Genomic DNA, 11,472 nt, shown 5'->3' with positions numbered 1-11,472 from the left:
TTTCTATGAAATGCATTTCTGGGAAAACGAAACTCGGCCCTATACTTACAAGGTTCTAAGATCCGTCCATTCTGCTGATCTTTATCTTTTATACTAATGGCATCTTATTAAAATTAATGCACAAGTAAGTAAATAAGTAGGGCTTCAGTTGCCATGATACAGTTTCACTTTCACCGGCTATAAATGCAAGCATCTTCAAGAGAAACTTGGAGCTCCATCTTGACTGTGAAAAGGACCGGTTCTGTTTTTGGGCAAAGAAATCCAAACAAGGTATGTTTTTTTATTGCATTTTTTTATCAACTCAGATTTATGCAATTCTTGTTTATTTTGCATTCAATTTTACAATGAAATTGGCAAACTGTAAGAACTATGCACATGCCACTGTCTTCTCTTGAAGCACATTTGCTATCTTGACATTTGTGCTTGTTATTGAAAGTGAATCATGCTGTAGTATGGTAGGCTGGTAGCTACCTAACTAGCTCCATCTGAGTGGAATACAAGTTTGAATTGCCAATCAGTTGCAGAGATGAAAAAGAATTATGTCTTGAAGACTAATCCATTGGATTCTACAAATGCCATCCCACTTTCTTTCAATGCTTAGCCCATGTTCCACAATATCACAGTGAGTGCACGCTAGCTAGACCTGTGTAGTGGTTTTTAAACTGTGTGACTTCGAAACAATGGTGTGCCTTGGGAGCTGGCCAGTGCCTTTGAAATAGTTTTATTTATGATTTACATAGCTATAATCATATGTAAAGGGGTGCCTTGCAAATATTTCATTTCAGAAATGGTGTGCCTTGTGACAAAACCGTTTCAGAACCACTGAGCTAGACTAGCTAGTTGTAAAAAGCCCTCTTCACCAATCAGAGCTTGTAACTTAGATGAGGCAGTGGCACTCTCATGCCCTGACTCATTTGCTACATCTATGGGTGAACTCGTCCTCCATCTCCTCTAGCCTCGCCTGCTCCTTGCCCTCATGATCCCTTTTCTTTTTGAAAGCCACCCTTCAATTAAAGTCTTGCCTCAGTGAATTTGCTACTACCAAATGCCAACATTGACTCCCTGTAACCGGTGCGCTCTCTCTAGCCCCTCACACAAAATTTGGCACTATTTAATAGTGTGAAGTAGATCCGCGGCTTGAATGACACAGAGGATCCAAAAGATACTTGCGTTTTTGATAAGCGATATCATATTATTTTCGAGGACTTTAATGCACGACCGTAATGACGTGATGTGTAGCTTACAACCACGTATTTATGGAATAGTCAAACAAGCACACTTTGACAGCCCAATACATTTAATCGAAAAGTACAGCGTAATTATCCCCAAGAAACCACAAGGTAATATTTAGATATATATATATTTTTTTTTACCATTAATCAAATTCCATAATCTAGCTAACTGTAACCTTTAGAAGAACTAGTGCTGCTGGACGGTATGCAATAATATATATATATATATATATATATATATATATAATCCATTCAATAGCATGTGATATCTCCATTAACAGTGATAACTTGGAGTAAACGTCTCCTATAGCCATAAATCAGCCTTTGGCATATTTTTTGAGGATGTTTTGCCCACTCCACCAAACAGAACTCTGCCATTTGGGTGAGGTGTGAGGGGTGTCTGGCATGTCGTGCCACAGCAGCAGTCTGTCAACAAACTAACAATTTATTTTGTACATCTGACAGCCACCAGGATGTTCCAAGACCAACTCAAGGAGAAGGTCCGTCCCTTAATTGACTTAATAGATGAAATGAGATACCTTGGGATAGAGAAGCAGCTGAACCTGCCAGCCATTGTAGTGGTGGGAGACCAGAGTTCAGGGAAGAGCTCTGTGCTTGAGGCACTTTCAGGAGTGGCACTGCCCAGAGGAACTGGTGAGATTTTGAATTCATCCTTACAAATAAACTACTGAAGTCAATATTAGAGTTTTACAGACACCCACCAAATCCGTCCATTTTGAGATAATTCCTTTAATAAACAGATTCCACCTTCAGTTACTTAAATTTATGAATTTGGGGGTGGGGGGAACTGAAATACACTGACTGACCAATTTCAGTAAAGACAATTCTACTTTACTGATTCACCCCATTTCTGTTATGTCAACAACCTAGCTGGCTATTAATGGATAATCATGATTCTGTCATATAATCCTTCCCTTTTCTACATCCTCCCCATTTACAATTGTGCTATGTCCCTAGCAGAGTTGTCATATCACACAAAATCTGAATATTTTTTTTGTATGGAGACTAGTTAAAAAAGTTCAATTTGACAAATGATCCAGTGTTTATGACAATTTACTGTTAAAAACGGGAGTTGCAAAAAATGTGTGCACTTCAATTCTGTACAGTTTTGAAAATGTGTGCACATGGACAGAAAATAATTACCATCAGATAAGCAGAACACAACCAGCATCAACCTGCAGCTAGTTTCAGATACAATTTTATTCTGCTGATGGAAATGTTTTATAATGCTACTGTAGACAGCGACCTTGTTAAAATAAATAGGTCCTTTGTGTTCAATATTGAGCTTTGACTTTCACTACCCAACAGAGGGAACTTATAGAAAATGCAGAATCCATCCTGAAATCATGTAAATCATGACAATTTTTACAGAAAAATATAAATTCACTTGGTGTGAGTTTAAGAATGTGAATGTGAACTAGTTCAGAGAATTAACAAGGGGATTTCCAAATTATAATTTTAAGTTCTGTATTTCAGTCGACAAGCGGGAAAATGACATTTTAGTGCATGAAACAATGACACAACAAAATGTGAAAATGAACTCAATGTGGTGTACACTTTCTACAGGAGCTGTATCTGGGAATACTTTAGCCTCAACATCATTTAGAAAATTGTGTCTGTCTGTTATGGAGAACTGTTGAGACAGAGCAGACCACAGATTTGTGGTAGAATGGACATTGTCATTATTGACTGTACTGTCATAATGTATTGATTGTTTTACCATATCATGATCTGTTCATAGTAGTTTTCTTGTTTCCAGGTATTGTCACTAGATGCCCACTGTTACTCCAGCTTTGTTATGAGAAACACAATGTTTGGAAGGCGGAGATCTCATATTGTGAACAAATGCATGAATTTACTGAACCCTCAAAGGTCGTGAACTATGTTGAAGAAGGTTGGACATTTTCTGTAACACCTATTTCATACCAACTATATATTTAAACAATAAGGCATGTTTGCATGTGTTAAATAGCTAATATGCACCCCAATATGTATTATTGCTAATATAAACCGGTTACCAATGCAATTGGAACATTAACATGTTATGTGATGCCTCTGGTATATACTCTCATAAACCAGATGGTGAGTGTATACCACAGCTTTTAACAATCAGCATTAGGATTGAAAATATTTTTATATGAATACAGACAAACACACACAACTTAATTGTAATAAATATTTTCACTTTGGACTGACAGCCCAGAATGACTTGGCTGGAGAAGGAGATGGGATATGCGAAGAACTGATCACTCTGAAGATAAAATCCAATACAGTATGTGACCTCACTCTGATTGACTTACCTGGGATTGCCAGAGTAGCTGTGAAAGGACAACCGGAGGACATTGGAGAAAAAGTAAGTATAATGTACAGATGACAAATGTTGGCTTGGTCTAGTAGATTGCTTGATTATCTCATCACTGCAAATTGGTCAATTGTTTTAGCCAGAAGTACAAAATGTATTGATAGGAAGGTAATTAAGACAATCATGGTTTGTGAAAGGTTCTTTGAATGATTTGCTTTAGAACACCTTGCAGGTTGCTGCATCACTGCGAGACTTGGTTTCAAACCCAGCTCATCTATTAGCTCAGAGGATCTAATGAGGGGGGAAGCCTTTGCCAGTTAAGATAGAAGACTAGTGATTGCGATCTCTCTGGTGCATAATGATTACGGTGTCTTCCTGGTTGAGCGAGCAGTGTGAACCAGAATCCAGTCGGGTTTGCTTTGCTTGTCCCAACTCTGCTGGGCGTTGCAGCGATATTGGGGGTAAAAAATAATCACAATATTGGGGATTAAAATAATAAAATACTGAATGCACCACACAGATCTGTAACATGGTGACGAGCACTCAGCCACCCTCCCAATATAAAACTGCCATCTAGAAAAAACAAAGTAGCTAAAATAATGTTTCTTTCCTTTTTTATAGATCAAAGGTCTTATTCTTAACTACATAAAGAGAAAGGAAACCATCATTTTGGTGGTGGTACCATGTAATGTTGACATAGCAACAACAGAGGCCCTGCAAATGGCACAACAAGTGGATGTTGAAGGCACAAGAACTTTGGGTAAAGAAATGACATACAGTACATTAACTTATTTGATAGAGCTTTCTTTTATTTGCACAATAGCTTTAATTAGATGTGTGGTTTGTCTGCTCCTGTCATAATTCTTTTTATTTGTCTCCTAGCCATTCTAACAAAGCCAGACCTGATAGACCCTGGAGCCGAGAATACCATTTTGGACATCGTCCACAATAGAACGATTCCTCTGAATTTGGGCTATGTCATTGTGAAGTGTCGTGGTCAGAAGCAAATTGATGAAAATATGTCCATAATTGATGCAATTGAAGATGAGAAGGAATTCTTCAAAAGACATTTGCACTTCAGGTAGAATTTGTTCTGGGCATTGTGTTAATGTTTTTTTCTCTACATGCGATTGGTTTAGGCTTTTATGAAAAGTGAATAGATTTTCCACATTACGCGTTTGGGACCCTTGTTTCATATACTGTTCGGTGAGGCTATAATACCCTGACAGTTTGCACATTAACCCAAATAAACGTTGTTCACAATAAATAGCTACCTAGGCTTGTTGAATGCCTTTCAAAAAGGAAGAAAAACAATTACAGACATTGGTAAATCGATTAAGTCATTGTTGGACGGTCTCTCTATGCACACAACTCTCTAACTCAGGGAGAGCAGGGGCAAGTGCAGCATTTTTTTTTTCTAATATGCTTGGAAGACTTGATCTTATTTCTCTCCTTTATAATGTACAGCTCTCTTGAGGAAAAGACAACCATCATTAACCTATCCAGGAAGCTCACCGTCACCCTTGTTGAACACATTAAGGTTAGCAGTGTCATATGAGTCTGATGTCACTTTTGGATGTGCAGTACGCTGTACCATATGAGGTCTGTTAACTTGCTGTGTTTTTATCTCTTTTTCAGATATCTCTCCCTGAGATGTCAGAGAAGATAAAAAAATTGCTTGGGGATGTGAGGGATAAATTGAATAAATTAAAGCATGAACCTCCCCAGGACCTTTCAGAGAAGAGGAAGCACCTCATTAAGGTATCTGGATCTTCACTTTATATTTATTATCCTAATTTGACACATTAGTCATTTAGCAGATGCAAAAGTTGTCAATATATAAACATTTGACTTGATGTGAGGATTGGTCTAATCCCAGCAAATTGTAACAATGTAACAATGGCCAAATGGACTGAGATGCTAGGTTCTTGTGATGTAAAAGAATAAGACAAAGATAAATCATGCCAGAACTTTTTCCAATGTGACCTATAACGGGAACAATTAAATTGAAAAAGAAATTGAAATCTTTGAGAAGAATTAAAAATTAAAAACTCACAATAACCTGGTTGCATAAGTGTGCACACCCTTAAACTAATACTTTGTTGAAGCACCTTTTGATTTTATTACAGCACTCAGTCTTTTTGGGTAGGAGTCTGTATGGCACATCTTGACGTGGCAATATTTGCCCACTCTTCTTTGCAAAAGTGCTCTAAATCTGTCAGATTGCGAGGACATCTCCTGTGCACAGCCCTCTTCAAGATCACCCCACAGATGTTCAATTGGATTCAAGTCTTGGATCTGGCTGGGCCATTCCAAAACGTTAATCTTCCTCATGGATGCGCCAAGGTTCTACTGTAAAACAGCACTCACCGTCAGATTTCTGCGCTTGATTGCTACATCTGACTGTTAGTCCCGCCCCCTCATTAGCTGAAGGACAAAGAAAAGCAGAAATAAATACACGCAGAAATAAAAGAACATAAGTAAATAATAAGTAAACACAAAATAAAAGAATATGGAAATGAATAAATACAGAACTAAAATAATATTTAAATAAATAAATATAGAAATATATATATACAGAAATATATGATAATGGAAATGAATGAAAACAGAAATGAATGATCAAGGAATTAAATAAATCAGAAAATAATATTTGATTAATACATTTATTATAATATTTTTTTGCAGAAATATATTTACTGATACATTTATTTATTTATTAATTTATTTCTAATTTTGGCAGGTTTGGTCCTCCATAGTTTCCAATGGGTATTGAGAAAAGTTAAACTGGAATGTGATTGGATTAAACTTCAACTCAACTAATCAATCCAACAAGGCACATGACGTATTACCAATGCGCCAAAATTCACAACAACAAACCACAGGTTTTCTGGCAAAGTGATGCAGAATGTGGGGTTGCAATTAACCCTCGACTCCATAAGAAGGTAAAGTTAAATCGATAAGCTTTAGTTTGTTGTGTTTTATTATATTATTTCCATTTTCAGGTCATGACAGTGTTCATTGAAAAGATCACCCAGCTGTCCAAAGGGGATATTATTACAGAGGGAAACCTGTTTGTCCTCATGCGAAAGGATTATAAACAGTGGATGGGAATTCTGACGAACTCTATAGAAAATTGTAAGTACAATTCTGATTCAATACGTTTTTAAAATCTTAATGTGAACTGATTCAACATTTGAAGTATAGAATACTTAATGATAAGAATCATTTGAAATAACAGTTGATACAATGATATATAATATTCTAACGGTAATATCACTAACATTATAATTACAAAAAATATTAACATTTATCCAAATCTCTCCTGTAATGTTTGTTATTTTATTTTATTTAGACCAAAAGCATGTGCAAGAAGTGGCAGCTGAATATGATAAGACACATAGGGGAAGTGAGCTGCCAGGTTTCAGTAACTACAATGTTTTTCGACAAGTTGCTCAGACACTACTGGGTGAACTTGTGAATCCTGCAATGATGACAGTACACTCAGTCAGAGGTAACTGAATGCACGGGGCTCTATGGTATTTAAAAAGAAAAAAAAAAAAACTACCAATTGTATTATTAAGCAGCCATTAAAGCAACAACTGACACAATGCAACAATGTTAAAGGCATATGTAACTGTAACAATAAAATAACACATTGATTTCCTTACCCGGTAAACTGTCTATGTACAATCTATGACAGAAGTCCATGGTTATCTTAAATAAACCTTGCCACTGCCTTCAAAAGGTAACACCTTCACAATTAAGTGCACATTCATGCAAGTCAATAGTTCTAATATTAGCATTTTTCAGGTCCAATGCATCTTCATGCACCTGTACCTAAATTAAGCAGCTTAATTAAGTTACTTATAGGTTATTTCAACATGAAGTGCAAGAAAAGTCATCTTTTTATATTGAGTTTGGACTATATGTTAAAAATGTGCTTTTTGTTTGTTTTTTCAGAAATGGTGCAGAAACAATTTGATATATTATCTAAAGATTGCTTTGAGGGTTATTCTTTTCTTCAGGAGTTCTCAAAGGTAAGAAAAAGGGCAGCTGAACTTTCTGATATATTTTTTCTTGAAAAAAATTAAGATATGCTTGCAGCCATAAATTAATTACACTGAGTACAATGTAACACACAGGTAGGTTTGGCAGAGTAGCCTAGTGGTTTAAACATCTGACCAGTAACCTAATGTTTTATAGGGTTAATCGTTAAGCCAGCAAGCTGAAAAATCTGTAGTTCTGTCTCAGGGCAAAGTGATCAACCCTAACTGCTCCAAGGTTGTTGCTGATAATGGTACTTCTGGGTATCAAGGTTTATTTGTCAAATGCACCGAACAACACAGCGTCATCCTGCACAGTAAAATTCTTGTGACATTTATATATGGCAAGTATGGCAGTAATATACATAAGTGTGACCTAGCAGCAATTGGTAGAGTTATTGAATATTATAGATACATATGAGTGCAATAAGCTTGTGAATGGTGGCATGGCACACTACAACTACGTAGTGGGAATTAAGAAGAAAAATTTACACACAGCAAAAAATATATATCAAGAAGATAAAGCGATAATATACCTATCACTGTACATAGCAGCAGTTTACAAAGAGTACTGTAAATTAGCAGCAGTATTGGTAGTAGTACTGAATATTGTACAAATGGCAAGTATGTCAGTAAAATACATGTATTTGAAATATTCAAATGCCCATTAAAGTACCTGAAAGGACCTGGAATCTGGAATGTTCGTGTGTGATCAGTATGATCATGGATCAGTGTTGCTGGTTGAGGAACCATATGGCCTGAGGGGAAAAAACTGTTTTTGAGTCTGGAAGTGCATGCTCCGATGCTCCAGTAGCATCTACCAGACGGAAGCAGTATGAACAGGCCATAACCTGGATGGCTGTGAACTTTGATGTTCCATGCTTTCCTCAGGCATCGTCACCTACACTGTCAAAGGGAAACAAATGTGTAGCTAGCTGTGGCAAACATCCACATTTAAATGCCTGAGACTGCGGCATTGACATTAATGTGAAAAGGGGGATGTAGACTTTTTACATATTATGCACATTTCTTGAGCTTAACCTAACAAAATTCAGCTTCAACCAGTATGGGAAAACATTGCAATGCGTCACTGTATCCAAGGTTCCTTACGTCACCATGATGACTTCCTCTCTATTTGAACTCTTAGAGAAACATTGAAAGCATCCAGGATCAGCAGTCACAAATGGCCATGGGAAGGATCAAGGAGCAGTTTGAGATGGAGATGTTAGTGTACACACAGGATGAAATCTTCAACATACAGAATAAATTGGATAGCGAAACCACAGACTACACGGAACAAGACAAAAGGACCAATTACCCTGAACTGCTCAAAGCTTACTATGAGGTATTATCAGTTTCACAATATTTTGTGATGTTTTTTTTCCAACATTTTGCAGTCACACTTCCTTCCACAAATACTGGATTTATATTAGATTTATTCACTCTCTAGTTAAACAGTCAACCAGTTCAATAAACATGCCACTTTACAAAAAAGAAGTTCATACATTCTAATCAGAAATATATACTGTTAATGTCACATCAATGACCAGGAACTGGAATATCGATAACAATGAGGAAGTGCTGTGAGTTAGGGTTGTTAATAGTACCTCATCGTTCAGACGGTAAAAATGCAAAGCAGGGTAACAATACAGAATGTGTTGTAATTCAATATAATAATTCAAAATTCCCTAATTATGTTATTTGGGATTTATTTATTTTGGGTTATTTGGTAATTATATTGTATAATTGTAAATAATGAGGTCTGCCCATCTCTAAAGTAAGCTTTGCTAAACCTTGATTGTAATCTAGCAGTCTTCATGTTGCGCTGTCTCATTTCAACACCTCATCCTCTTTCCCAGATCGTGGTGCAGAGAATGGGGGACCAGGTGCCAATGTTGATCTATTATTTCATCCTGAAGGAGGGAGCCAAAAACGTGTGTAGCGAGATGCTGTCTCTGCTCTACGAAGATGACATTGATAAAATCCTACAGGAGGACTCATGCATTGAAATGAATCGTGCAAAGTTGAAGGCCCAACTCAAATGCCTCTTACATGCCAATGAAAAGCTCAACAACCTTTGAAAGGTACTCCACATTGCCATCTACAGGACAGGCTGTTTTACTACATCTGCAATGTCACGGGAAACAGAAATCAATAAAGGGGAGTTGATTAAAAAATATTAGAGCCTGCATTTCACTTATACTTAATAATAAGCATGTCTTAGAATCTTCTCAATACTCCTCACATTCCTACAGTCTGCAGTATACACTGTCATGGGGAAGCTGAAATCACTGCAGGCTCTAAAAATAGTACTGAAGAATAATTGCACACGTCACAAATTGTCAAACCTTTGCAAAAATAACAGAAAGTCATCATCATGGCGTTTGCATCACTAACTAGCGTATCAATAGCCCGCGCTAGTTGACAAATAACAATGGGAGTGCAATGTGGGTAAACATTTCACTCTATTCCGTCTTGAATACCGACAAGTTGTCTCCCATAAATTGTATTGTTTACTCCATTAACATAGCATGCCATGCTCACGGCTAACATGCGAGCATATGATTTGAAGTAAACTGTTTGTTTTAGCGACAAGGACTTTAATACTGTGTTTCATTTAGCTAACCACAATTAATTATTTTCCTTCCCTCCAACTCTGCTTTTGTTCTGTTAACATAATCAGGTGAACCTCAGAGCAGTAGAGCATTTATGTTTGACTACATGAACTCAGTTGTGTAATTTCTCTGGTATAATATCAAAGTTCAAAATTCTGGTTTGGTGACATCCCAAATTCCTAATGTAAATGGCAGCTTGTTTAACAGCCAATGGTTTTTTATGTGAAATATTTTAACTATTTAATTGAATGTACCTTTCTAGTTTGTCGTGACCTCTCTTACATCCACCCATCCAGTGGTGTCTAGATTATCCAGATTTTGTTTTCGAAGCATGTAAAATGACCTAGGATTCTGATTAAAGGATCAGAAAGGATTACAAATCAGAATCAGGGTTGGACAATGGACCTTTTCCCCCAGGATAGAAATACAGCTGAGCAAGTCCATACCCCTTTCTGGAGGATCAGAATAACATTCTGAAGTTAAGATTTTTATTTTTTTGAGGTTATGCTTAAAAGCTAAGAAACTTCAACTAGTAAAATGACCCATTGGTGTGTTTATGCAGGTCAGTGCTGCAACCAAACCATTGCTGTAACTGAAGTAGGCCTTTTGCAAAAATAACAACTAATTAGATGTGTACTTAAACAGTGGTCAAGACAAAATAATAAGCATATAGGAACCAGAAAGGCTATGTTAAATTGATGGGATGGACAGTCTTTCTCCCTCCATCATAGGGTGTTATCAGTATGTAACGTGTGCAGTATGTCAAGTGTTGTGTACTGAAAGACAGACACATTGTTGTTGTGCTTGCTATGATAAAGGGGAAGATTACACGGGGGATCAAGACCAAGTGTCTCAATTCCTGGCTGTCCCAAAAAAGAGTGCATGTGACACAAAGTTTAAATGTTAGAATGTGAATTGCTGCAGAACCAAGTACTACAATAATTACATCGATACAGTAATAACATTGTTGTGTAAAATTATTTATTCAATTGTGAAATATCATTGATTAGTTTAATCACTTGGTACCTGTATCTGTCAATAAACATCTTACCCTGAAAATGAAGGCTGTGTGAATATACACTCACCTAAAGGCTTATTAGGAACACCTGTTCATTTTCTCATTAATGCAATTATCTAATCAACCAATCACATGGCAGTTGCTTCAATGCATTTAGGGGTGTGGTCCTGGTCAAGACAATCTCCTGAACTCCAAACTGAATGTCAGAATGGGAAAGAAAGGTGATTTAAGCAATTTT

The 11,472-nt window shown here is 36.8% G+C and overlaps 1 protein-coding gene across 1 annotated transcript; it reads left to right on the top strand.

Moving 5' to 3' along the window:
• Positions 1 to 231: 231 nt before the first annotated feature.
• Positions 232 to 11,181, top strand: LOC105009267 (interferon-induced GTP-binding protein Mx2-like). The gene is made up of 13 exons (XM_029124810.2): positions 232 to 270; positions 1,698 to 1,886; positions 3,013 to 3,147; positions 3,452 to 3,606; positions 4,177 to 4,315; positions 4,438 to 4,636; positions 5,023 to 5,095; positions 5,194 to 5,316; positions 6,561 to 6,693; positions 6,911 to 7,069; positions 7,519 to 7,595; positions 8,749 to 8,946; positions 9,461 to 11,181. Exons 2-13 carry the CDS (start codon positions 1,706 to 1,708, stop codon positions 9,680 to 9,682), a joined length of 1,794 nt encoding a protein of 597 aa, XP_028980643.1. The 5' UTR covers positions 232 to 270; positions 1,698 to 1,705; the 3' UTR covers positions 9,683 to 11,181.
• The last annotated feature ends 291 nt before the right edge of the window (positions 11,182 to 11,472 follow it).

This window comes from Esox lucius, chromosome 13, assembly GCF_011004845.1.
Source record: "Esox lucius isolate fEsoLuc1 chromosome 13, fEsoLuc1.pri, whole genome shotgun sequence".
In the NCBI taxonomy this organism is placed as follows: Eukaryota; Metazoa; Chordata; class Actinopteri; order Esociformes; family Esocidae; genus Esox; species Esox lucius.
The sequence above is the reverse complement of the archived record's forward strand: the minus strand, read 5'-3'. Positions and strand labels throughout refer to the sequence as shown.

Excerpts from the sequence above, each read along its gene's own strand:
- LOC105009267 (XM_029124810.2), top strand. The coding sequence starts at position 1,706 with ATGTTCCAAGACCAACTCAAGGAGAAGGTCCGTCCCTTAATTGACTTA. Across the intron at positions 4,316-4,437 it reads TGAAGGCACAAGAACTTTGG|CCATTCTAACAAAGCCAGAC; the intron begins GTAAAGAAATGA and ends TTTGTCTCCTAG. Across the intron at positions 4,637-5,022 it reads AAAAGACATTTGCACTTCAG|CTCTCTTGAGGAAAAGACAA; the intron begins GTAGAATTTGTT and ends TATAATGTACAG.